This window comes from Dermacentor albipictus, chromosome 1 (genome assembly GCF_038994185.2).
Source record: "Dermacentor albipictus isolate Rhodes 1998 colony chromosome 1, USDA_Dalb.pri_finalv2, whole genome shotgun sequence".
Taxonomy (NCBI): domain Eukaryota; kingdom Metazoa; phylum Arthropoda; class Arachnida; order Ixodida; family Ixodidae; genus Dermacentor; species Dermacentor albipictus.
In genome coordinates this window covers 80,416,751-80,442,320 of record NC_091821.1, presented here as the reverse complement: position 1 = coordinate 80,442,320, position 25,570 = coordinate 80,416,751, and the positions used below count along the sequence as shown (strand labels likewise).

Genomic DNA, 25,570 nt, shown 5'->3' with positions numbered 1-25,570 from the left:
GTTACTCTCTGCGTGACCACAGAAAGTGTAGTTCGCTTCAACTAACTCTGCCTCCGTCGCCTCGCTGGATTCGCGTACTCCGGTGCTCTCGCGTGCCATCACATTTCGCGTCGTGATCACTGACGTGTTTTGCTTAACCTTAAAGAAGGCAAAACAGCAAAAAGAGGATAACCTTGCGCTCCCACGCGAAGTGCGTGCTCGCTGAACGTGTCCACAACTAATCTGGAGTTGATTCGCGCGTCTAGAGGGCATCGTGTAAAGTCATTCGGTAATTTGGTGGTTGCAGCTGACATAACGCCTCAGTGACCTCTCTTCGACTGATTCTTGGCGTTAGAGGCCAATTTACTTCCACAAGGTCTTACGTGGCTTGCACAGTGTTCAACTGACGCATAAAGTGCGACAGCGGGCTTGTGTGAAAATTGAAAACGAAATGTGAAAACGTATCACATAATCTGTGTCGAACAGTGGGGTACCAAATGCCCCCAACTTGTGACAGTATTCACAAGCGCAGACAGGCAATTGCTGCAATAAAACGGCGTGCGCGCATAGTTTGGCTGCACGGAGTATATCTGGTGGGCGCTTGGGACTTTCACTGTGCAGGAACTATAAATGCACGACAAACTGCGAGACCGCAACATTTTTTAAAATGACATGGTTGGTATAAAAGTGGTTGGTACCTCTAGCTGACACCGGCTACTGCTTTTGACATGGCAAACAAAACGTAATCCCTAAAATCTCCTAAGGACGCTAAATACAATCAAACAGCACAAACACATGCAAAGTTCGGCGACTAGTTTAGGAAGCCACAGAAGATAGTGCAGGAACACGCGCTAACATGTATGCACACATGCATAAGCAAGCACAGTTATAGAGGTTGATAAAACGGGACATTGTTGTTTGCGGACCCGTCTAGATCATTGCAAAATATGCTGGCAAGTGCGTGAGTGCGCTATCTTTATTGTTGCTGCCTAAGGAATTATAGCGTTTATACGGTTTTACCTTGGCAGTGTTGAATTTTTGCTTTTCTTGCGAAATTCAAATCAAGTTTATTTTCCTTGAAATACAAGGAGGTGGTAGTTATAAAAAAGCTGCATGAAACAGCAGCTTGACAGGCAATTTCCCCTATAGTAGGCAGCACCATGGCAAAGAAGAAAAAAAAAGGCATTTCCGCAAATTCCTACCACAATAGTTTTTCTTTTTTTGTAAATATTGTGAACGGAATTTTTTTACGCCCCCGTGGCATGTAGCACAATTTTACGTCTTGAGCTGGAATACTTCAAAAGACATTATTTGTACGAGAAATGGAAATTAATAATCGACAAACTAAACAAATTTCCCTAACAACTTTTAAACTTTACTGCACATGTTCCAATCTACGAATTGTAGGTGCTGAATTCGCCAGTAATATCCACTTGGAATGAACTCTGAGCATGGCACCACTTTTGAGAAATGTGTTCCCATTACGACGAAGCGCACTGTTGTTTCACTGATATATGAGCTTCAATGCATAATAAGGGGTTTTGTTAAAAAAAAAAAGTGGAGCACCAGTGCACATTTTTACCGCCAGTTTGACAACGCTTATCTAAAGACTGGTGCCAGTTTCGAAATTCGATTCAAGTGGATGCGCCTTGTAAAATCACTGGATTCAATGCGATTAGTGCGCTAAAGTAATTAGAAAATTAATTAGTAAAATTTTGGTAATTTAAAATTCCATTTGATTTACACTGTAAGTAATGTCCGCATCTTCGAGTAATGCAGCTCAATGAGTAATAAAGAAAGAAACACGCTGTGAGTCTCACGATGATGTCATACAGATCGCTGGCTAACGTTTTTTCCACGGACGCGTGGTTCTGGCCGCCACTCCGGATTCTATCGGCCCTGAGCCTTTTATCGTCATACAGGAAAAGAAGCTAAGGTGCAGATTCCCATGGCTCGAAAAGAACTTTACAAAAAGTTTTTTTTTCCATATATTTTATTCTTTCCACGTGCCATCGACCTCACAACTTTTTTTGTTTACAAACATGAAGCTTGTCTATCCATATTATAAGAAAACGCAGAAATGTAACTTTCCCTCATAGGCATATTTGAGAGAGAGCAAATAATAAAGGAAAGGTAGGGAGGTTAACCAGGACTGAGCCCGGTTGGCTACCCTATATTGGGGAAAGGGAAAAGGGGACGGCATATTTAATTTTGTAATGTAACAAGCAGTAGATGTAGTACAAGCACTTGTTACAAAGGCTGTGACAGAACATCCATAGAAATAGCTATGATATCTGGGAAGTAAAAAAAAGACAAGGAATTAAAAAAGAAACTATCAGGTAAAGAAACACGTCCTACAAGTCTTCTCGCGAAAGCCAATGTGGGCAGGATGAATTGTAACTTCTGCAATAGTTGGATATCACTCGCGTGATGGTTAAATTCAAATCCTCGGGTTTAACGAGCCAAACTGAGGCTCGCCGTAGTGGGGGACTCCGGAATAAGGTGACCAGCAGCGGTTCATTAATGTGCACCGAAAGCACGAGGTACACGAGCGTTTTTTTTTTTTCGCATTCCGTCCCCATCGGAATGCTGACGCCCTGGCCGAGATCGAACCCTCCACCTCGAGCTCAACAGCGCAATACAGCAGCCACTAAGCTACCGCGGTGGGTCGTGCAATCGTTGCGTTTTTTTTTTCTCTCCTTTTCGCTCCGCGCATCGATTCTCCCACAGTGGCCGAGCCCAATTTGCCTCCGGTTGCTCTGCCGTTTCAGACGTCCAATAAGCCAGCGAAGCAGGTAGCGACGCATTGCCGACACTGGCGTAATTGGGAGCCTGCTCTTGGTTCCACTCAGATGCGCGGGGCGGGCCACGGCGAAGGAAGAAACATCCAGAAGGCGACCGGTGCACACCACGTGTGGCAAGGAGCGAATCACGCAAAGCGCCATGTGCTGCCGCCGCTCGGTATAGGTGCTCCCGGTAGCGCATGTTGCGTTGCGGGTTCTTGTCTTTTTCATCGATGCGAGAGAGCCGGCTGACGGCATCAAGAAGCGAGCGAGGAAAAAAAATGAGAGTGATAAAGAGAACGATAGAAAACAGCTGAACTGAGCTTGCTCGCCAACGCGGGCGAGATACTTCGACGATGCTATCTAATCCGAGGGACCGGCCGGCCAGCGAAATAGGGAAGCGCCGAGGGCAACGCTTATACGTGGCCTCGGTAAAAGGGGCGTAGGAGTAGAGCCGTGCAGACTTTAGGTACAATAATGCATCTACGACAACGGCGAGGAAAGACTGTGTGGCGACGAGCGACCACGCAGACCGTTAAAGTCTCGGGAAAGCGACACTCGATCGCTTAGCGTAGCATTCTTTTTAATAAAGTCCTTCGGAACGCTAGCCCGTGCCGGAGCGTGCCAGCCGCTCGAGCCTCGTGTAGACGCGAGCGTCCACGTCAACTCTCGTGCGACGCCGATGCTGCTGCCGCTACAACTGGAAAGCGATTGCGGCTTCTTATAGGCGTCAGCGAAGTACAGGCTAGGGCAACGGAGGAAGAAAGTTATCTCTCGCAGGGGTGGCAACTGAGGGGCGCAAAAATGGAGCGTAATTGGTTGAGCTTGCGGGTTACTGCATGAGTGCTGTCGTTTCCTATTTGTAAACGTCACCAGTTGTAACTGAACTGCGATAAATTGCATTGTAAGTAATTCATTGCTTTGCGATAGTGACTAAAACGTGTTTTTTTATTTCTCCCTTCTTTTTTCTTATTTTGCAGTTACAGAAAAAGAAGTTCGACAATGGTGAGTAAACCTTCTGTGCACCCTTTATCGCGTGCTGATAAAATTTGTTTGCCTATTTGCTCAATAAAAAGAGAAAAAAATGTCACGCTAGCTAGCACTCGCGCTTCATGCTGTGCAGAGTGAGAATTTTTACATATCCACTTGGATGCTCTCCTTACTAAAGCCTCTGGATGTTATAAATGTAGCGACAACTGCCGGTAGCACGTTGTAATTTACGCCAAGGCAAAAACATTTAACTTTGGCGCCCCTAATGCGTCGGTTACATTAAGCGACGATGTGACGTTAGGCGGAAAATTCGTTAGTTCGGCGCCTTTACAAAGCCGTCCATTCCTAGCCTTCTTTTTGCAAGAACAAGTGAGCACAGGTCGCCACGTGTCGATCTATGCACCTTCGCGATTGTGGAAAGTATGCGTGGACGTTTGCTGATTGGTTGCTAACGGACAGCAATGGCGTGCGCAGCGCGCGTGGCCTGCTGTCTCCTCCTGGCCCATATTACGGGGGCGCGCTGTCGAATCGCCTAGCTCGGCGGCGAGATCAAAGCCCCTCACTGCTTTTCGAAGATCCAAGGGCTTTACCGCTTACTTGTCCGGTGTACATCCTATATTTCTCCCTTTCATAAAATCCTCCAGTCAACTAGCCTCTTCATTTTTTTTTCTGTCGCATTTCTTCTTTCGCCTCCCCTAGCAATGTGTCCGCATCGCTTCGAGCATACATATTAAAAAAAAAAAACAAGATCAAATGTAACAGTGCTTCGTTTGGCGTCTCAGCTGCTAAGAGTATGAGAATATGCCGAGGCTTTTGAATTGTTCACATCGATAACTTGCCTAAATTGTGAAAATTGTGGTTGTAATTGTCCCAAAGCAAGAAATTTATTTCGAGAATCTAGTGGCTTATTACCCCTGTCCTGCGCCAACCGAATCCGCACTAGCGCCCGCGAATTTCCAGATTCAGTCACTTCATCTAGTCTTCTGCCGGTCTCGACTGTGCTTCCCTTCTCTTGGCACCCAGTCTGTAACCCTAATAGTCCGCCGGCTATCTAATCTACGCATGACCTGACCTGTCCAGCATCATTTTTTCTCTCTTAATTTCAATTAGAATATCGTCTATACCCGTTTGCTCTCTGATCCAAATCGCTTTCTTTATATCTCTTAACGTTATGCCTAGCATTCTTCGTTCCATCGCTCTTTGCGCGTTCCTTAACTTCTTCTCAAGCTTCTTTGTCAATATCCAAGTCTCGGCCCCATATGTCAGCACTGGTAAAATGCACTGATTGTACACCTTTCTTTCCAATGATAATGGTAAGCTTCCAGTCAGGAGCTGACAATGTCTGCCGTATGCGCTTCAACCCATTTTTATTCTTCTATGAATTTCCTTCTCATGATCAGGGTTCCCTGTGATTAGTTGACCCAGGTAAACATACTCCTCCACAGACTCTAGAGGCTGACTTGCGATCTTGAACTCTTCTTTCCTTGCCAGATTATTTATCATTATCTTTGTCTTCTGCATATTAATCTTCAGTCCCACTCTTACTTTCTCCCTGTTAAAGACCTGAATCATTTGTTGTAACTCGTCGGCATTGTTGCTGAATAGAACAATGTCATCAGCAAACCGAAGGTTGTTGAGGTATTCGCCGTCAATCTTTACTCCTAAACCTTCCCAGTTTATTAGCTTGAATACTTCTTCTAAGCACGCAGTGAATAGCATTGGAGAGATTGTGTCTTCTTGTCTGACCCCTTTCTTTATAGGTACCTTTCTACTTTTCTTGTGTAGAATTAAGGTGGCTGTGGAATCTCTGTAGATACTTTCTAGGGTATTTACGTAAGCGGTTTGTACTCCTTGATTACGCAATGCCTCTATGACTGCTGGTATCTCTACTGAATCAAATGCTTTTTTTGTAATCTATGAAAGCCATATAGAGAGGTTTATTGTACTCTGCGGATTTATCGATAACCTGGTTAATGACATGGATGTGTTCCATTGTAGAGTAACCTTTCCTGAAGCCAGCCTGCTCCTTTGGTTGACTAAATTCCAGTGTTATCCTTATTCTATTGGAGTTATTTTGGTAAATATTTTATATAATACTGGGAGTAAGCTTATGGGCCTATAATTTTTTAGTTCTTTAACATCGCCCTTTTTGTGGATTATTATAATGTTTGCATTCTTCCAGTTTTCTGGGACCCTTGCAGTCGATAGACACTTCGTATAGAGAGCCGCCAGTTTTCCTAGCATTAGGTCTCCTCCATCTTTGATTAAATCGACTGTTATTCCATCCTCTCCTGCCGCTTTTCCTCGTTTCATGCCTTGCAAGGCCTTTCTGACCTCATCTCTAGTTATAGGAGGAGTTTCTGTATACTGTTCATTATTGTTTTGAATAGAGCGCTCCTGAGTTGTCTGGGTACTGTAAAAGTGAGTACAGAATTCTTTCGCTGCTTTTACTATATTTTCGAGATTGCTGACGATATTACCCTGCTTATCTTTCGGTGCATGCATCTTGGGTTTTCCTACACCATGCTTTCTTCTCACTGATTTCATGCTCCGTCCATTTTTTACGGCTTCCTAAGTCTTTATCACGTTATAATTTCAAGTATCCATTACTTTCTCTTTGTTGATTAGTTTTGACAGTTCCGCGAATTCTATCTCTTGAGTTGGACACTTTCATTCTTCTGTCGTTTGTTTATTAGGTTCTTTGTTACTTACGAGAGCTTACCTACTGGATGCCTTGGTGCTTTACCTCCCGCTTCAATTGCTACCTCTGAAGGCAGTCTAGTTACGGTTTCATTCATTACCTCTTTGTCATCTTCATCTCTCTGTTCTAAGGCTGCATATATGTTTGCAAGCGGCAGCCTGAATTGGCCTGCTTTTACCTTTACTGCGTATAGGTTGGCCTCTTTCTTCCTGATCAATTTTGCTCTTTCTCCCTTCAAATTGAACGGAATCCTAGCCCGCATTAACCTTATGATCAGTGCATTTTACCCTACCTATCACTTCTACATCTTGCACTATGCTGGGATCAGCAGAAATTATGAAATCTGTTTCATTCCTTGTTTCACCATTAGGGCTTTTCCAGTTCCACCTTTTTTGTTGCAACGCTTCCTGAAGAAGGTGCTCATTATTCGCAGCTTATTCCTTTCCGCCAATTCTACCAGCATCTCTGCTCTAGCGTTCTTAGAATCGACGCCGTAGTTGCCAATTGCTTGTTCACCAGACTGCTCACTTGTGCCAAAATTAAAAAAAATATATATGTATATGCGAGTGCCACGTAGTTAGGCAGAGCCAAGGTAGATTTTTGAACCAAAAGTGTTTTTCCAAGCCTGAAAGAAAGCTCGCGAAACACAAAAAAGTGCCGCGCTACTCGTCACACGGTCATTTTCGCGAGCTTTCGCGGGCTCATTTGAGGCTCGGAAAAAAAAAGTTTCATGTAGCACATATTGAGCAGCAGAAAGCTGGATTGGACATTTTTCAAGAAGGTCTACAATTTTCACTTGACAATTTTGCTCTGAATATAGTATTTAATGAATGTGATTAGTTATTATAACTAAATATGTAATTAGGCTAAATATAAAAAACATAGTCACACTTGCTCCAAGCGATGGCAAACAACATTCACTTGGTTCTGTCCAGCTGGCGCTCGTATAGCTTTAAGTTCTGCCACACGTTACGTGAGACACCTTGCATATGATACGCATAGGAAAACTTATTCTAGCCTAACGGAATAGTAATAAGCAACCCTACATATTGAACCAGAGCCAAGTTCTCTTTAGCAATAGAATGCACAGGGACTGCAGTGTTTTAAAAAGTTTTTGAGGTATACAAAAAGTTCGTAAATAGACATGTCATAGACATGTCATTGCGTGCCTCATAATCAGAAAGTGATTTTGGCACGTAAAACCCCAGAATTTAATGTTTTTTAGACATGTCATTTTCAGAATTTATAGACTTGAAATCGGTGCACCAAAAATACAAGGCTACCTGCTTACGATTTATCAGCCGTCTGTGATGTATTGATGGAGGAAAACCTTGGGTTGGTTCTGTGTGGCAGGCATTAATTGCTGTATCATATATGCTACAAGATGCAGTTATGGGTTGTCTTATGGAAGAGCTTTGTTTGCGAAAGGACGAGTTTATTGGAAAAATATGTTTGTACAGGCAATACTGTTTCTTGCGTCATATTAAGTGATGAATTGGTAAGAACTATAAGATTGCGGCCGTACATACGATAAAGCTAGTGTGGGGCCTGCATGTTCCAAGAGCTAACAGCAGCATCACCAACCAACAAATTAAGGAAAGACAACAAAAAAAGATGGCCTTTGCTCGGGCATATCTGGCCGAAGAACATGTTCCCTTAGTGTCTTTCTTTTTTTGTCACAGGAAAATAAAACTTCATACCATAAGAGTTTAAATACGGTTTCTATTTGCTTGAAATAAACGGTGGCTAACCTGCCCGAGCCACAATATTAGAAAACAAAAATCAATAAAAGGTGAAAAGCAACTATGGGTGCATTACACCAAAGTTTACTTCAAAAAGCCGGAGTAAGCAAAAATCTAAAAACATCGCTCGGCTGCACAAGTGGGTTATCTCATGAAATTAAATTGAGCGTGACGGTATTCGCAGTTAGCGCTGGGTACGGGCTATAAAGCACCGACAAGCACACAATAAACATCCAATGACACCACGGACACTACCACCATGAAGCACAACCCAGGGCCCGCAATTTTGAAAATCTTGAATTTGATTTTCGATTCTTTTTGTCTTGCCTCACGCAGAGTGGCCGATCGCAGCGATAATGGCGGCGAGGCGGCAGCCCAGCCACGTTCGATCGAACGCGGAAAGGGCCGAAAGAATGTAAACTGAAATGGATCGTTAAAAAAATGCGGTCCCTGTGCTGAGACAATTGCAAGCCAGAGCGAAAGCCATCTAGAGAAAACCGCGCAAGATACCTTCGTACAAAGGACGAGCATGGCACGCAGTTCGGCACAAAATGCGAAAAACAGAACAACAGGGTCGCGACACAAAGGTGGTAGTTATGCAATAAAAGCGGTCACAACACTTGGCGCCACCTTTCACCTCTTATGCGGTACCCTGCAATCGAATGCGCGCGAGGACACGTACTTGCCGCGTCTTTTTGACATGGCAATAAATTTACGTAAGCACCGATGCATTTCATTTCTATAAGCGAGAATACTGCGAAGGTCACAGGGGTTGGACTTTCTTTTGCAGTGTTTTTTCTTTAGAATTTGAGCCTCTCGGATTCTGTCATTCTTCTCGCTTCGTGCATAATGAGAGCCTCGAATTTGGCAGTGTTGGCGCCATGAGCATTCATCGACATAAGGGTTTATTGGCCAGTTGGCCGCTCCTAAGGTCACGTATTGCGTGACGCGGGTGGTTAAACTGAGGCGGCGAATTCGCTATCTTGGCTGTGAGGGCGCTGGCCAACATGCCCCGGAAAAAGGGAGAGAAACAGAGAGACTGTTAACTGGATGCAAAGAACAGAAACAAAAAGGACCTTGAGGATTTACTAATCAAATCAAACATTTATTTTTTCAGAGCACGATTACAAGAAGCATATGCAGAACAGGGTCCCAAGGTCCCAAAACCGTGCCGGGACCCTGAGGGTCCCGTAAGAATGAGAAGAAAGAAATTAGAAGGGAAAATCTCTGCGATAACACAAAGGGCAGTGCCTTGCTATTTGAGGCTCGAGCCGGTTGCCTAAGGACGACAAACATACTGGAGGAAATATTCGCAACTAGATGAGATATGTGTGTGCTGCAGTAAAAATCTGGAGATTACTAAGCATGTTCTAATGGAATGCGAAGGGGTGCACCTAGTGAAACCCCTAGGTAACGTACACCTTCCAGAAGCGCTTGGAATAAAATGGACGAATGCATCAACCGGTCAGCAGTCGAGATATAAGCAAGATATGTTCAGAATATTAATGTAAAAAAAATAAGGCAGGGCAGAGATTGATATGACCGGATCCGTTACAGGCATAGGTAGCGGTGCAAGGTAGAGAAGTTTTGAGGAAGAAAAAAAAAAGCTTCAAGAGATGCATAGAAAATGCTAGAATGGAAAACTTATATAGGATACCTGAATAACTCACGCAGGCTAGTTGACCATTTGTAAGCACCCTGTTCCAAAGGGGATGTAAATAAGTCATCATTATCATGACTAATCTTGTACACATACACAAATACACGAGAAAGTAGACGAAAGGATGGCCGCCTCGGCTTCCGCAGTTTTCCCAAGAGGTCATTGTTATTATGTTTTCATACTGTTACCAGAAGCACCCGAACAATGGATGGACCAATATTGTGGGAATCATTTTACGTTTTCTACTCCGCCTGAGGACAGCCGAAAGTGCGAACGGGCGCCTCTGCGTCGGTAGGATTCTGGAGCTTTACCTAAAACGCAATACCTTTTGAATGTAGAAAATCCAACCTCGAGAGGCTTCGCTGCATATTTTCTTTCTCACCACTTTCTCTCTTCACTCTTCTTTGTGATTCGTCTGTCTTCCTTCCCGTGGGCCTTCCTATTCACTCCACTTTGAGCTAAGCAGGCGTTGTGGCCCCGCTCGTCTCGGGGTGCTGGTTTGGTTTGCCTATTTGTCAATGCGTTCCGCGTCTCTAACTTATGTCCCTGTGGCGAGTCGCCTTCGGTTGCCCACACATTGCCCTCTTCCAGCGCTATCCTCTTCTTCGAACCTTCGCAACGTGCTCTCTCGCCTTCGTTCGCCCGTTGGCTGTGGTGTGCCCTACGGATAGGGCAGGAAATTAAGCGCCCAAGAACGAACGAACGTTGCCGGTCGGCTAGTCGGACCTCGCCCACATCGCGAAACGTGGCCACCATCGCGCGCAACGCGCGTGATCCAAATGTGTCAGTTGGTGATCTGCAACTGGCAAAAAGGCGCGACAAGCTGATTGCTGCTCTGGTAGCTCGGGTGTTGTCGGCGTTACCAGAAGCGCGCAAATGCCGCGCAGCGCGGCTTTGGCTAGCGACATTACTGTTTCAACCCCGAACTATGGCACGGCGCTCTAAAAAGGCGTTAAGCGGCGGTATACATCAGCTGGACGGCCTTATAAAGCGAGTCGTCACTCTGTTCCAATTTACTACGTGCAGGGGTCAGTTAAAAGGCACATGTCTTACGGGCGACTTGTAGCAATGAAGCTGAAAGTTGTTTGGGATGAAACAATTGTGAATTTCCGCGAAAGAACTATATATAAATGCATATAAGGAAAAGAAAAAAAATACAATATGCACCACCATTGTTCTTCGAGTTTCATGAAAGCATGGATGGGAATGCCGCAGCTGTAGCAATTATAAACAACAAAAGCACGTGAAAAATTTATCAGTGTTTAGTCTTTTCTTACCTTTACGTTTTTTTTCTTCCTTTATAGGTACAAAGGCTTTCTAAAGGACTGCCCGAATGGATTACTCACAGAACAAGTAAGCCGAATTTCAACTACCCTTATCATCTGTTAGGTTGTGTATTGCTTGCTATACTGGGTGTGTGAGTATCACGCAGCGAGAACATATTTACTGGCGTACGAGGTGAAAATAACATTCTTTTTTTTTCACTTTTCGCATTTAAGCCTCGCCTCACGGGAAATAATGCGATGTATTGTGGCGGCAGACAATTGCACAATGAAACGCGTTCTTTAGTTTCATAAATGACATTAGAGAGAGAGAAAAATAGCAATACCAGAAAAACGGGCGATAAGGTGCAGCATGCGTTGCGAAAGAAGTAAAAGTTTTCTCAATGCCTGCGCTGCTTTAAGCTCGATCACATTTAAAAGCAGGAATAGGGCTGTAATACGTGTGTGTGAAAGAGAGGGAAAGGATGAGTGAGTGAGTGAGTGAGTGAGTGAGTGAGTGAGTGAGTGAGTGAGTGAGTGAGTGAGTGAGTGAGTGAGTGAGTGAGTGAGTGAGTGAGTGAGTGAGTGAGTGAGTGAGTGAGTGAGTGAGTGAGTGAGTGAGTGAGTGAGTGAGTGAGTGAGTGAGTGAGTGAGTGAGTGAGTGAGTGAGTGAGTGAGTGAGTGAGTGAGTGCGCGCGCGCTCTCTAGTCTGGCAGTTAGCACCAGCAACGCATTTTTTTAGGATTAAACTTTCGTCGCTGGCAGCTGGCTGGAAAAGCTGCGTATCCATTTTTCTTCACTCATTGCTTTAATGATTTACCGCAAACGATTAACAGCTAGTTCACATGAAATATGTCACAAGACGTCTGAGGAGGCAGAGTTATTTAAATGATATAGAAGCCGGTAATTTTTCTTTCATTATTTTCAATGCTGCACGGGGCGTTACGAAGAGGACTATATATATTACAATATATAGTAAAGATAGCGCTTTTAATAGATCGTGGTACCGAATTACTGCCTGCGGAGCCGAGAAGAGCGTCCCAGCTGGACACTGTCCTCGGCACGACGGAGTTCGAATGAAGATTTGTACGGCATCTCGGGAAATGGGCCTTGAATGTGTGCGTGAAGCGAGATATTGATGCAATGAGTGTGTGACTGGCTTTTCGAGTAACTTTTCGACTATATCGCAGGCCTTACTGAAGCAACACTCCAGAAACAGCGAAGTTGTAACTGTTACGTACATGTGATCCTAACCGTGCTTTAATTTGTTCTTTGGCAGTTGCCTTTTGCACAGAAAGCAAACATTTATTAATATGTCGCCTGGCTAATCATTCCGAGGTCCACATTTGTGCGATTTGGCTCCTGCTGTGTGTTTCACCTGCGCTTTGTTTAGCGGTGGTTATATTTATCCGGGTAATGCTATCATGAGAAATAGTCCCGTGAATATAGTGGCGTGTTGCCTTCGTGACTAGAACACAAGCATATAAACGTCTTTTGATCAGCCGTTCCAATTCGTCCTCTCTCAACTAAAAATAAAAACTTCCTGCTCACTTTCTTGACTTGACGAGCCTAAAGCACCACGTGCTTCCCGTATACCGGGTGTTTCAAGAAACCCGTTCGAAATTTTGTAAATATAAGGAAGACGAGATATACAAATTATTTTCACTGGACTGAGTATATCACAGATGCATACAACTTGAGGTAGTAATTCGACAAGTAATTGGGCAAATTATACTATTTTTGCTTTGCCAGAAGAGCCAGAAGATTGACCACAATGGAAGACTTCGAAGCTTGTCGTCTGCTGTACTCATAACCATTTCCAGGCGTGCAAAAGGTAGGCCCTGCCAATTTTTACAGCGTAATGAATTCCGGTCAATTTCACCTAGAAAAGCGAAACTGAAGACCCGAGGGACGCAACTGTCACGCCCTTAGCTTAGTCCAATGAGTGGCGTGATTCCTTACGCCTCACCGTCGGGCGAGCATCAAGTGAGCGTCCTTATCAAGCCACGATCTCGCTCGCTTCATGCTTGCGTGACGGTGAAGCGTAAGCAGTCACGTCACCCTTCTACCTTAAGCTAAGTGCGCGACAGCTGCATGCTTCGGGACTTCAGTTTCGCTTTAAATTAAATTCTGAGGTTTTACGTGCAGAAACCACGATATGATTATGATGCTCACCGTAGTGGGGGACTCAGGAATAACTGCGACAACCTGGGGTTCTTTAACATGCGCCCTTCAGTGTCGCTTTTCTGGGTGAAATTGGCCGGAGTTTATTGCGCTGTAAAAATTGGCAGCGCCTACTTTTTGCACGTCTGGAAACGGTCATGAGCATCTCGCTCGGTGGTGTTCCATTGCGGTCGATCATCTGGCTCTTATGGGAAATATCTATTAGTTTAATTTGCAAAAGTACGTGTATAATTACTACCTCGAGTTATTTACAAATGTATGCTTCTGAGGTAAAGGCAATCCAGATGAAACCATTTATCTATCTCATCTTCCCTATTTGTAAGGAATGTCTGACGCATTTCATGAGAGAAACACCCAATATGCTGCAGCAGTTTTCCCCTGCTAGCGCAACATTTCTATGTGCTGCTACGCATAGTTGATTGTGGTTCCAAGAAACTGACATTCTATTGTATTTATTTTTTAGTTCGCAGGGTCGACGTTAGAAGCACATATGACAGGTCACAAAATGAAGATGCCGATATTGTTTCGATTAAGCTCTTCTTTGGCTCTGCCGAAGTGACCGCCGACCTGCCGTTTTGAACAGTGAAATAAGGTAGCGAGCTGAAGCCAGACCTGGGGCATAAGTGTGCATCACGTATGTCACATTCCGCAAAACGCCTGCCTAATAAATTTCGCTACTAAGCAAAATCTTCGTTCATAAAGTCGCTGCGTTAAGCAAAATTTTTGTAGAATGAAAAAGAAAAGCGAAAACGGAGAGAAAGGAATTGTTGGCATTCACGAATGGAATAACGGGACTGCAGCTAGTTCATCTTTCCGACAACCAAGACAGGTTCAAAGAAATCCAATCGCGAAAACGGCGCACATGCACGAGCTGTAACGCCTGCACGGAAGAGCCGCAGTTTTCTTACTGTTTTTTTTTTTTCGGCATAGCTTTTGGTCAGAGCGATGGGTGCATTTCAGCTCCAGTTCATCTTGAGAGCAACATTTCCCGACAGCTCAGCGCGAGCATGCATTGAAAGCTTAGGGGCGCGCACGGCACACTTTGTCGCCCCGGCGTGTGCATAAAGAGAATGCAGATAGCTCATCGGACTCACTGGCCGCCCTGGGCATGCATACAAACCCCTTGGGCGTGTATGTATTATGCCTCGGAGGCAGTGCGAGGAATGCGTGCACGTTTGGTATTTTTTTCTCTTTTTATTGTTCTTCGGACGCTTGAGTTCTGCGAGCACCGCTCTCGGTAGCTCGTATTCCCGCTGCGCGTCGTGCTGCACGCCGTTGCCGCGTTTTTAAGGTTCCGTAGTCATTGACGAGATGCGCTCTCATTCGAAATCCCATAGCCCCTCGACTCCCTCACCCTCTCGCACATAGCTTTCGTTGGAAAGACTTCCCCTTGTCATTTGGCTCAGTCCATGGACAATGGAGGTGCCACGTGCCTGACAAAGGCAAACGAAAGAGAAGGCTGGGCACCGACCTCTATAAATACATAGCTGCAGTCGCTGCTTGAGCACGTCGTACTATAGGGCGAGACCCTCGTTGAATGTGCCGAGTGCACTTAGGTCTGGCGAAGGAACTAACGCTGAAGGGGAGTGGTGCGGTTGAGTACGGAAAGCGGACTAACGAAAAAGGGAAGAAGGGAAATCAAGAGGTGAACGGCAGAGGGGGTAACCAAATTAAGTGTCCAGTTGACTATTTTGCACACGGAGTTGGGGTGAGGGCAGAAAAAATAAGAAAGCAAGAAAATATTTTTGAAAAAAGGACGCATCAATTCGAACATACTATAGTTTTTTAATGAGTCCCGCTTCTTTAAAAATCACACTAGCGCTTTTAAAGCAGTTCAGGCCGACGTCGGCTGGGACCAGGGTCCAAGAATTTTTGCTTCTGTAAGGGGACGGTTGGTCACTCTTGTCAAGCGTGGTGCCGAAGACTTTTCTTTGTGCATTGAAACAACGACAATCGCACAGATGGTGCGCTACCGTACCTTTGCACCCGCAAACTTCACATTCTGCACTTGTGGGCATTCCAGTGAGGTACGCATTAGTAAAAGCTACTCCAAGCCATAGGCGAAAATAATAGTTACCTCCCTTCGTAGTAAGCCATACGGAAGGCGGAGCTTCAGATGAGGATCCAGGTAACAAAGGCGCTGGTCTTTGAGTCTGCCGAATTCCATTGGGCCAACGTAAGCTCGTGAGCAAGCGCATGGAGCTTTCCCGCTGCGTATGTTCTTGACATCGCAATCGCGACGCAATCGTCACTGTTATGTGAAGTTCAAGCGGCTGCGTCTGTTTGGTGTTTTCCAAGGATACCACAGTGACTTGGCAGCCATTCTAATACCATGTCATGTCCTCTTTCGTGCCTCCGTGACAAGTCCTTCATGGGGTCCACGGCGTAATGCAGAGAGCAAACTCTAGAGGACGACCTTACAATCGCAAAAGATGGACCATTTCTGGGGTGTTTCTGTATGATTAGTTGCTGCACGGAGAGCTGCAAGTTCGACAGCCGTCGTTTACGTCAAGTGCGATGTCCTGAATTTTATCATTGTAGAATTAGCTGGGTTAAATACTGCAGCTGTTAACTAGGGTGCAAGACCGTCCCACTGGTGGTGCGGTCCGTGTTGAGTTCGACTCATATAGTCTCAATAATACTGCCTGCTTCAGTGCTGCTGACGGCATTTATGCCTTCTTCTGGATGCCTGGTAAGGCATTAATAAAGCATCAATGATGTCGGTAAGGCATCAATGGTAATGCATACTCGAGGTGAATGCAGAGACCACAGTGGCAACGAAGGCCATACTACTCGGACGTGATTCGATGGTAGCGATGCTCCGTGAGTAGTCACGAGACGGCTAAAACCCGTATGCGGACTAATATGTTGACAGGCAAGCAAGATGGTGAAACAGTGTCCTTGCGACATGTAGAATGTGCACTCTTAGAGCGTCCACTGCAAAGTATGTTGTTATAGAGTGGTCACGGGCTGTGGCGATTGTGGCTGCTGTGGATGCAGGCTTAGGGTGGCCGAGGCACGTCCGTGGAACTTGGGCTTGTATGCTCTGGACTGCGTGAAGGTTCGTTTTACTGGTGCTACCCAGTAGGGGAGGCTGTATCTTAGGAACCCCATAAATAACGCATGGTATAGCTATGTCAAGAATTGCACAGGTGCGCCCCAAGACGTTACTCCGACAAATTTGAATACATGGGCTATTGCAGTGAATATCTTCTTCATATATGAAATATGCGGCGTCCAAGACAAATCACGGTCGATGATGACTCCAAGGAAAGGGTGGTTTCTTTCGTAAGCCATTACTTGTCTATTTATGCTATAACATATGAAGTCATTGTTTTGCGTGTAAATGCGACTAATCGGCGTTTTTCTGAGAGTAGTTCTAGGCCTTTCGCATGCAGGTAAGGAGACGTTTGTGTGACCGCCTTCTGCAGCCTCGCTCGTGTCTGCTGACGTGTCACGCCGGACGCCCAGATGGAGATACTATCTGCATAAATGGATATCTGCACCGTCCTTGGCAACGCTCCAACAAGGCCTAACAGTGCTACGTTGAAGAGCGTGTGGCTTAACATTCCGCCTTGCGGCACACCTTTGGCCGGCTAGATGATGGGATGCTATTCCATCCTCGGTAAATGCGAAGATGGGCCTATGCTTCAAACAACTATAAATCCAGCAAGGTGCACGGCCACCAATTCCCACATCAGTCAAAGCATCGAGGATTGCTTGGCGTGCTACATTATCGTATGTGCGTTTGACACCAAGAAACATCGCCACCGTTAATGGTTTTATACGCTTTTGATGTTGAGCCGATGTTACTAAATCAAGCACCTTATCGATGGATGACCGACCGGGCTGGAAGTCCGCTATTGCATGCGAATATACCTTATTATGTTCGAAGTACCATTCAAGGCGCGTCAACACCATTCTTTTCATTACTTTGCCAACCCAACTGGCAAGAGCGATGGGGCGGTACGATGCCATGTTTAATGAAGATTTAAAGCTCTTAAGTAAAGGTACTAGGCGGCTGACCTTCCACTCACAAGGAATCAATTCGTCGTGCCAGGATTCGTTGTATTGTTCCAAGAGTACACTGCGGGCTTTTTGGTCAAGGTTTCCAAGTGCCGTGTATATGCGACTCCGTTGGGCTTAGGTGATGATGACTTCCTACATGTCACAAGTGCAGCTTCTAGTTCCTCTATGGAAAACTTGAGATCCATGCGATAGCCCTCGGATGCCGCAACATCACGCCGTGTTGATAAAGGAGAGACGGCAAGCCAGCAATTATTGCGCAGAAGTCCTCGGCAACGTCGATCTCACGTCGTACTTGATGCAGGGCAAGATGCTTAAAAGGGTGACGCTGTCGCGGAGACGAGTTCTCCCTATATGGGACAGCGGCTTAGCATTCAAGGACTCGCAGAAGAATTTCCACTTTTGAGATTGCAACGTATCGATGCGGCGCTGGATTTTCTTTTGGGTCCGCCTCACCTCCTTCAGATATAGAATACATTTGGTGCGCCTGTAACTTCTTTCTGCTCGTCGGCGAATCGCTTGAAGCCTTTCCAATTCACCTTCATATTCTGTGTACTTTGGAGAAGGTCCAAAAGTGAACATAGCCTCTTGCAGTGCGTTTCGAAACTGATTCTCAAGGAATGACGGGTGGCCTTCTTGACGTTCGTCTTTCATGAGCGACCTGAGCTTTGTCCACTCTGTTCTACGGAGGGCACTAGATAGGGACTTGATCTTAAAATTGATAGTAACATGATCATTTTCGTCAATTTTTATGTCTAAGAACTACTTTACGCTGCTTCGAAGACACCGAGCGTCCAAAGTCAAATCCAGACAGCTCATGTAGGTCAGTCTCCGTGAATGTTTTGGGCTGCCGTCATTGAGACAGCAAAGCTCTTGGTCCGAGGCAAATACTACTAGTTTTCCTTCATAGGAGTCCATCTTCAAACTCACCCAGAGTGGGTGTTGTGCGTTAAAACCTCCACTAAGAATCCAAGGGCGAGGTGTTGCTGATAATAAATTACCCAGTTGTGTGTCGAAACGACTGATTGGAGAAATATATGCAGCGACAAGAGTGAATGTCAGTTTCTTTGTTTTTACAGTTAAACACACTTATGGCATTCCGAGTTTAAAATCAACTTCACGCTTCTTACTATGAGTGCGAGAATTCTTCACTCGGTTGGTAGCCAAAATTATGGCCTCGGGCGGTCGTTAACTTTTACTTTTAATGGTTGGTGAACGCTGGGCCGCCTGAAGATCTTTTCCTACTCGGAGCGCCATGATTTCAATTTTCCTCTCATCGACTGGTGCACCTGTCCCCCTTATGTGGCACTTATGCAGAGCTTTACAACTTAACTTCAGATTTTAACCTTTCCCAAGTTGTTAAGCAATCAACCCGTAGTAGTAAGATTTTAGATTTAATTCTAACAACTGCGCTTGAGATAGTTGATCAAGTTATGTCTATTAAAGGCTTTAGTGACCTCAATTTACTGCAAGTAACGCTTAACACATCCTCATCCTTTAAATTTTTTGCTACAGAAAATATGCGCGACTATAACAAAGCTGATTATAACGTTATTAATGCCGATTTAGAAACGTTCTTTACTCATATCCGGTTACCGTCATTTTATAGTCGATCGCTCGAGGAAAATTGTATACTCTTTAGGAATAAGATGTCTGCTTTGCTAAACCAGCACGTTTCTCTCATTAAAATAACTAACGATAAGTCTAACCCATGGTTCACCAAATCACTACGCTCACTTCGAAATGGGAAGACACGCCGCTACGATACAAGCGCTTGCGCGCCTAAGCAGCTTGGGGTAGCTACAAGGAAAACCTAAGTACTTGCTCGCCGTCCTCCACACAGCTAAAGATAATTACTTTAGCCATGACTCACCATCGCTGCTGAAATATTATCCCCAGAAATTCTGCCACATTATATGCCCTGACTGGTGCAGCAATTTTATTTCATTACGCGACAAATATAATACTCAACTCCCTGACAATCAGTGCGCGTCTCCTTTCAACGCTTTTCTTTCCCTCGATATTCACTACAGAAGATCACTTTGATCTTCCTGATGTACCGCACCTTATCTACGAATACATGCGCCTATAGAAATCAGAGTTGAAGCTGTCGCATCTCTTATAAATAACCTTAAGCTATCTACATCCTGTGGTATCGACGGTGTTAATTCTAAAATACTCAAAAACGCCATTTCTGTGTCCAGCAAAATTTTGTGTCATATCTTCAGACAATCATTAGCGACCGGCGTGCTGCCCACTGAATGGAAGACAGCTAAGGTGGTACCCATATTTAAATGAGGTAATATATACTCCTCGGAACACTAACGTCCAATATCATTAATATGCGTATGCTGCAAAATTTTATAACATGTAATTGCGTCTAATTTTTACTGCCATCTAGAAGGCAATAACTTCTTTTCTAATCAACACGGACTTAGGAGGAGCTTCTTTGTGTGAGACACAGTTATCAGAATTAACTACCGTCTTACATGATAATATAGACGACAATCTACAAACTGACGTTTTTTTTTTACTTTTCAAAAGCATTTGACCTTGTAGCACATTGCCGTTTCATGTTAAAATTATCATCTCCTAAATTAGGTTTTATTACCTTATCATGGATTCAAAATTTCCTGTTAAATCATTAGCAATTCAGTTGCCAATAATTTTCCCTCTTCTCTCTCACATCTTACTTCAGGTGCACAGCTGTGCAGCGTTCTTGACCCATTACTCTTTCTAAAACACATTAATGACTTCCCCAATAATATATCTTCACATGTACGAAATTTTTCTGATGACTGCGTTCTCTACCGCTCCATTAAGTGTACTAATGATCATCTAGCCTTAGAACGTCATCTAGAGCTCGTTTGTACTTGTAATAATTGACTAGTGAAGCTCAACGTATTTCAGTGTAATCTCTTTCAGCCACAAACAAACCACCTCTACATTTCTGAATTATTTAAATATCAGCATAGTTTTGCACGATACACACTATAAATATCTTGGTGTTGACTTCACTCCTACCCTTTCGTGGTCATCGCACATCACTTCCATATGTGCCAATGCTTCTCTATCCTTGGGGTACATACGCTACAACTTAAATAAACCTTTCTAAATGAACTTACTTAAATTTTGTCCGACCACAACTCGAATTCACTGCATCTGTCTAGACTCCTCATAAAAAGTATTTAATCGAAGAACTGGAATCAACTCAAGATAGGGTTGCACAATTTATATCGCGTTTTTATGACTTCAACATAAGTGTATACGCAATAAACGTATCTGATAGATCTTGTTGATACCGATGTTTGCAGTTTCTGGGACCAATTTAAACGCGTATTGGCTTCTGTTGCATTGAAAACTTTATACCGTTTAAACGTAAGAAGGTGCATAAGCATACGCACTGTGTGACTTCCGCTTTTCCGCTTTATTCACGTCAACCGTAGAGCGAAAAGAATAAAGAAAAAGCAAGCTGACCCCAAACCTATGTCCGACGCTCTAAATAACCTCGCACATGCAGTGCATAGCTCGAAAGAATACTACTTCAATACGTCACTCCGAAACTTCATAAAAAGTGACCCAAAGACGATTTGGAACTATATCAGCGGAAAAAAAAAAACCCATATCGAGGTTTTTGTCGATGGTTCAATGGTATCTGATCAGACTTACACTGACCAGCACTTCAATTACTATTTCCATAGCGTATTTTATGCCCCTAGTTCTTCTCTACCAACCAGAAAGGTGGACCATGCTGTAAATGTAAACTTTATTTCTTATCCTGGCGTCGTTGCTATGTTGCTTGACTCAAAGGCTAAAACTTCTTGTGGTCCCGATAATATCCACAACATATTTCTTCGTTGCTTTGCCGAGCCTGTTGCTAAATACTTAGTTATTATTTTTCGTGTCTCTCTGTTATCAGCGGAATTGCCAGATTACTGGAAGACAGCCCGAATTGGGCCGATATTCAAGAAAGGCGACCGTCTACTGCTATAAATATATCGCCTGATCTCCTTAACATCTTCGTGTTGTAAATTTATCGAACAAATAATAGCTCACAAATTAAACGAATTCTTAGAAGAACACTCAGTTTTAACAGATCATCAACATGGATTTCGAAAAAAATTTTCTCCTACAACACAATTAGTTATTATAGTTCATACCTTTGCAGTTTTTCTAGATACTAACAGTCAAATTGATGCAATATTTCTAGGTTACAGCAAAGCGTTCGATACATTTCCACACGATAAACTAATTACAAAGCTTCCGATGATTTGCATACCACAATTATTCCTTTCCTGCATTTCAGCCTTTCTAAACAACCGCAACCAATACGTTCAGATGGCAAAACACTCTGGCTGCCTTCCGGTAACTTCTAGCGTTCCGCAGGAGAGCGTACTTGGCCCTCTACTTTTTTGCTATATATAAATGATATTGTGAATGTGGTTAACACCCCAGTTCAAATTCGTCTATCTGCTAATGATTGTGCTTTGTTTAAAAAACGTTACCTGCATTAGTGACCAATGGGACCTTAACTCTTACTTAGGCAATGCGTTAAAATGGTGTGAGCAATGGGGAATGCTTCTTAATGCAACTAAGTGTGTCTATCGACCCATGACGCGCAAAAAAAGTCCCCTTAGGCTATACTTACAATTTGGCTACAGCACCTTTACTGAAAGTAGCCTCTTCTAAATATTTAGGCTTTACATTAACGAGTGACTTATGGAACTTGCACATAAATACCATCTGCTCTGCCGCTTTAGGGAAACTAGGCCTTCTGCGCCACAAACTCAAGACTGCTCCACCTAGTGTTAAACCACTCTCTTACTTTTCGTTAATTAGGCCAAAACTTGAGTACGCTTCCACAGTTACAGCATACAACAGCATAACGGGCGGAGAGCAAGCTGGTAACCTGGAAGGTAGACAGAAAAATAGGCGGAAACAGGGAACATGGAGGTTTGTGAGAGAGAAAACATTGTAGCGGGGTAGAAGCTGGGAAACAGGGAGACATAAAACATCAGCTGCACCGAGTAGAAAGCGCCCGATTGCTTAATTTTTGGCAATGAGTGCCACCAAAGTCTTTATTTCACTACAAACAGCATTTCTAAGCCAATACGCGTCCACTCGTTCGCCCGTTCGCATTTACGGTTTTTCACTGTTGGAACTTGCGCCACCTTGCCTGTGCTCGTCACGTCAGAGGCGTGCCTCTTGGAACCAAACTTTCTTGGCTCTTCTCGTTTCTGATGCCATTCTGATAAGTTTGGGCCGATTGTAATCGAGGCATATTTTTTCCTGAACGCTAGAATTTTCTTCAAAATCGAACTTTTGTTTTTACTGTCCGAGCAACGATTATACGCATCTACAGAATTGTTATAAATCAGAGTTGCTCCAACGCCACCATGGCTGACCACTGATCACCGAAATCGAGTGGTACACGTCACGAAGACCTATATTCCTGCTTCAGCAAAGGGAATCTGTACCAACTGTTTCGATCACCATTTAGTCGCCCACGTTAAGCTTTCTTCATATCTTTCGCTGCGGCAAAGGAAGCAAGCACTTCATTAAGGGGCAACGGCACGAAGAAACCAGACAAGAAATACGGACTGGACAGCACCTGTCCTGTGCATCTTTCTTGTCTCGTTCTTCCGCGCTGCTTCCCCGTAATGAAGCCACACCAACAAGCTCAAGTTTAGTCCCTTTTGAAGCAATCACAAATGAATAAAACAAAGGTTATTCCTGCCACATTTGGCCATGCGAATGCAAGACAGCTAGGTTGCAAAAAAAAAAAGAAACCTATCACGACCTATAACTTAATGGGTATTTATTTATTCACAATACCTTACAGGTCTATTGAAGGGCATTGCGTAAGTGGGGTACTTAATTAATGTGTAATGCAACCTGCAGGCTGGCCGCTTGCGCTGCGAGCAACGGTCAACAGTATCCTTCGGGAGGCTTGTGTTCGTTAAACGAGCTTCTCCGCATAAAGACCGTTTAAGCGGCAGAGCACGCTTTACAACATAGATTTTATTTCTCAGTTCTCCGAGTGCGTGCGTCCCGTTGCAAAGCGGGAGAGATAGAATTGAAAGGCTAGAAGGCCAATCGGACGGCGCACCCGGTTTGCTGCTTTTCACTGCGGGTTTTGGAGTGCGCTTGTGTTGTGTGGTCCCCTCATCAGAAAGTCCTGAAAGAAAAAATAAAAAGAATACAAAGATTGGCAGTCCGTTTCATATGCGGTAAATACCGACGCATGGAGTCTGTAACAGACTTGTTAAAATTTTGTGAACTATAGCCTCTGGAGCAACGCAGACGTAAGTATAGGCTAAAGTTTCTTTTCAAAATCGTGAGTGGGCGAACAAAAATAAACAAGGATCTATATCTACACCCTCCAGGAAGGAGATGCGATGGTCTAAACAATAGCAGAGATATTCAACCTTATTTAACACGTACTGATGCTTTTCGTTTCTTCTTTTTTCCTGACACGACTGAAATGTGGAACAGATTGCCTAATGCAGTTGTGAGCAACGAGGGCTCTGCCGAATTTGAATATGCGTTAGATACTTTCTTTTGCGAGGATGTATACTAAATTTTTGCTACGAGCATTTTTGTTGACTTTTTTTGTATAACTACTGTTCTTTACTCCTTTTTTTCTCGTTGTTGCTGTTGTTAACTACCAAGAGCGCCAGTGAATTTGTATGTTACATAGAAAATTATCTATCATGTATTCTTGACACACTACCCTCCCTGTAATGACCCCAAGAACGGGGTTGACAGTATCAAATAAATAAAATAAAAAATAAAAATACGCTGGAAAGTCTGAGAGCTGCCCAACAAGAAGTCCAAGGGCATACGCTGATGAGCTGGGGTGGGCAAGTGTATCGTAAGCTGATTTAGCAAAATTCTTTGAGTTGACATGAACTGTGGTGCCCATGATGAATCGCGTCTCTTCTGCTGTGACCGAGCACAGTTGAAATTCCGTCAAGGTGTGGATGACATCATCATTGACGCAAGCAATGAACCGGCACCGCGCCCTACGCATACTGTCTTCTCTCTTCACATTCCCAGCACCGCTGCGTCAAAACTTGTCCCGCTCCACCAAGAAACCTTCAATTGAATAAGAAAGGGGGGAGGGGGAGGAAGTGGATGTCGGTGCGCAGCATGAAGGCTTACAAATTCGCACAGAGTGAACTGTAGTTTCACACCTCGTTACTGGGCAAGCCTGCGCAGTTATGTTCAGGCATCCTTGCTTATCTTGTGTAGTCATCTGAAAGGAGCTAAAGGTACAGTGTTGCAGCCTCTTTCGGTGTCATTGTACATATTTAAAAAATATCTTGACTAACTACTTAAGCTGTGCAAATTTTGGCAAATAATTTCATTCACGGTACTTGTTGGCCAGCTAACCATTTTCTACCAAAGAACGACGGAATGCGCTGGCGACAGGCAGGCAATCGACCACTTACGTACTGGGTTTGTGTTATAGTTCCCCAAAAATTCATGGTGGCATAGCCGCGCTCCTAAATTGGATCCAAGATCCTGATTGCCACGTTGGTATTCTTTTTTCTTTTTTGAGTCATTTGAGCGGAGAAGATAGTCCCCTCACCTTTGGGACAGCAAAACAAGTCAAACTGCTGTATTTCCATCCTATCACCTAGGTACCCCACCCTGACCCCCATTTCCTTCCCACCGAGGATAATAATCCAGGGTGGAAGCGTCATTTAAAAAGCAAATTAAATGCGTTTTCAAACAAGCAAATCTCCCGCATTTCGAACTCCAGCAGGTAGTGCACTGAGACTGTTCATAAACCAATGGTATTTTGCAAGGCAGACAGAAAAAAAATGGTATTAAAAAAATAAAGTTCAGAAGTCAAGTTTATAACCACGTAAGTGTCAAGAAGACATTACATTTCTGTAGACTGCATTCGTTAGGTGTGTCTAATGCTAAAACAAAACTCATATATAATGCATGTGATCTTTGGAAGATAACACTGCTTGGCAAATAAAACTTTTTCAAGAACAATAAAAAAAACAGTAGCCTAAGCTATAATTACACTTAAGTCGCAACCTGCATCTGATAGATATTGTGCGCGTTAAACTTTTATTCACGCGCAACTTCAACTGCGACGTACCTGTCCTCATATTCGAGCTACGTAACTGGAAATCTAAAAGGCGATCCTTCACTTATTGAAGTGGTCTCGTATTGTTCAATTCTTTCTTCAAAAGAAAAAAAAAAAGCTGGCACCTAAGTAATAA

At 44.0% G+C, this 25,570-nt stretch overlaps 1 protein-coding gene across 1 annotated transcript in view; it reads left to right on the top strand.

The window, feature by feature from the left end:
- LOC135915098 (frequenin-1-like) overlaps positions 1-25,570 on the top strand; it is a 292,700-nt gene that overhangs the window by 207,520 nt on the left and 59,610 nt on the right. Inside the window, exons 2-3 of the mRNA XM_065448095.2 lie at positions 3,743-3,767; positions 11,160-11,208. Of these exons, the coding sequence (XP_065304167.1) occupies positions 3,743-3,767; positions 11,160-11,208 (74 nt within the window). The remainder of the gene's footprint in view (positions 1-3,742; positions 3,768-11,159; positions 11,209-25,570) is intronic.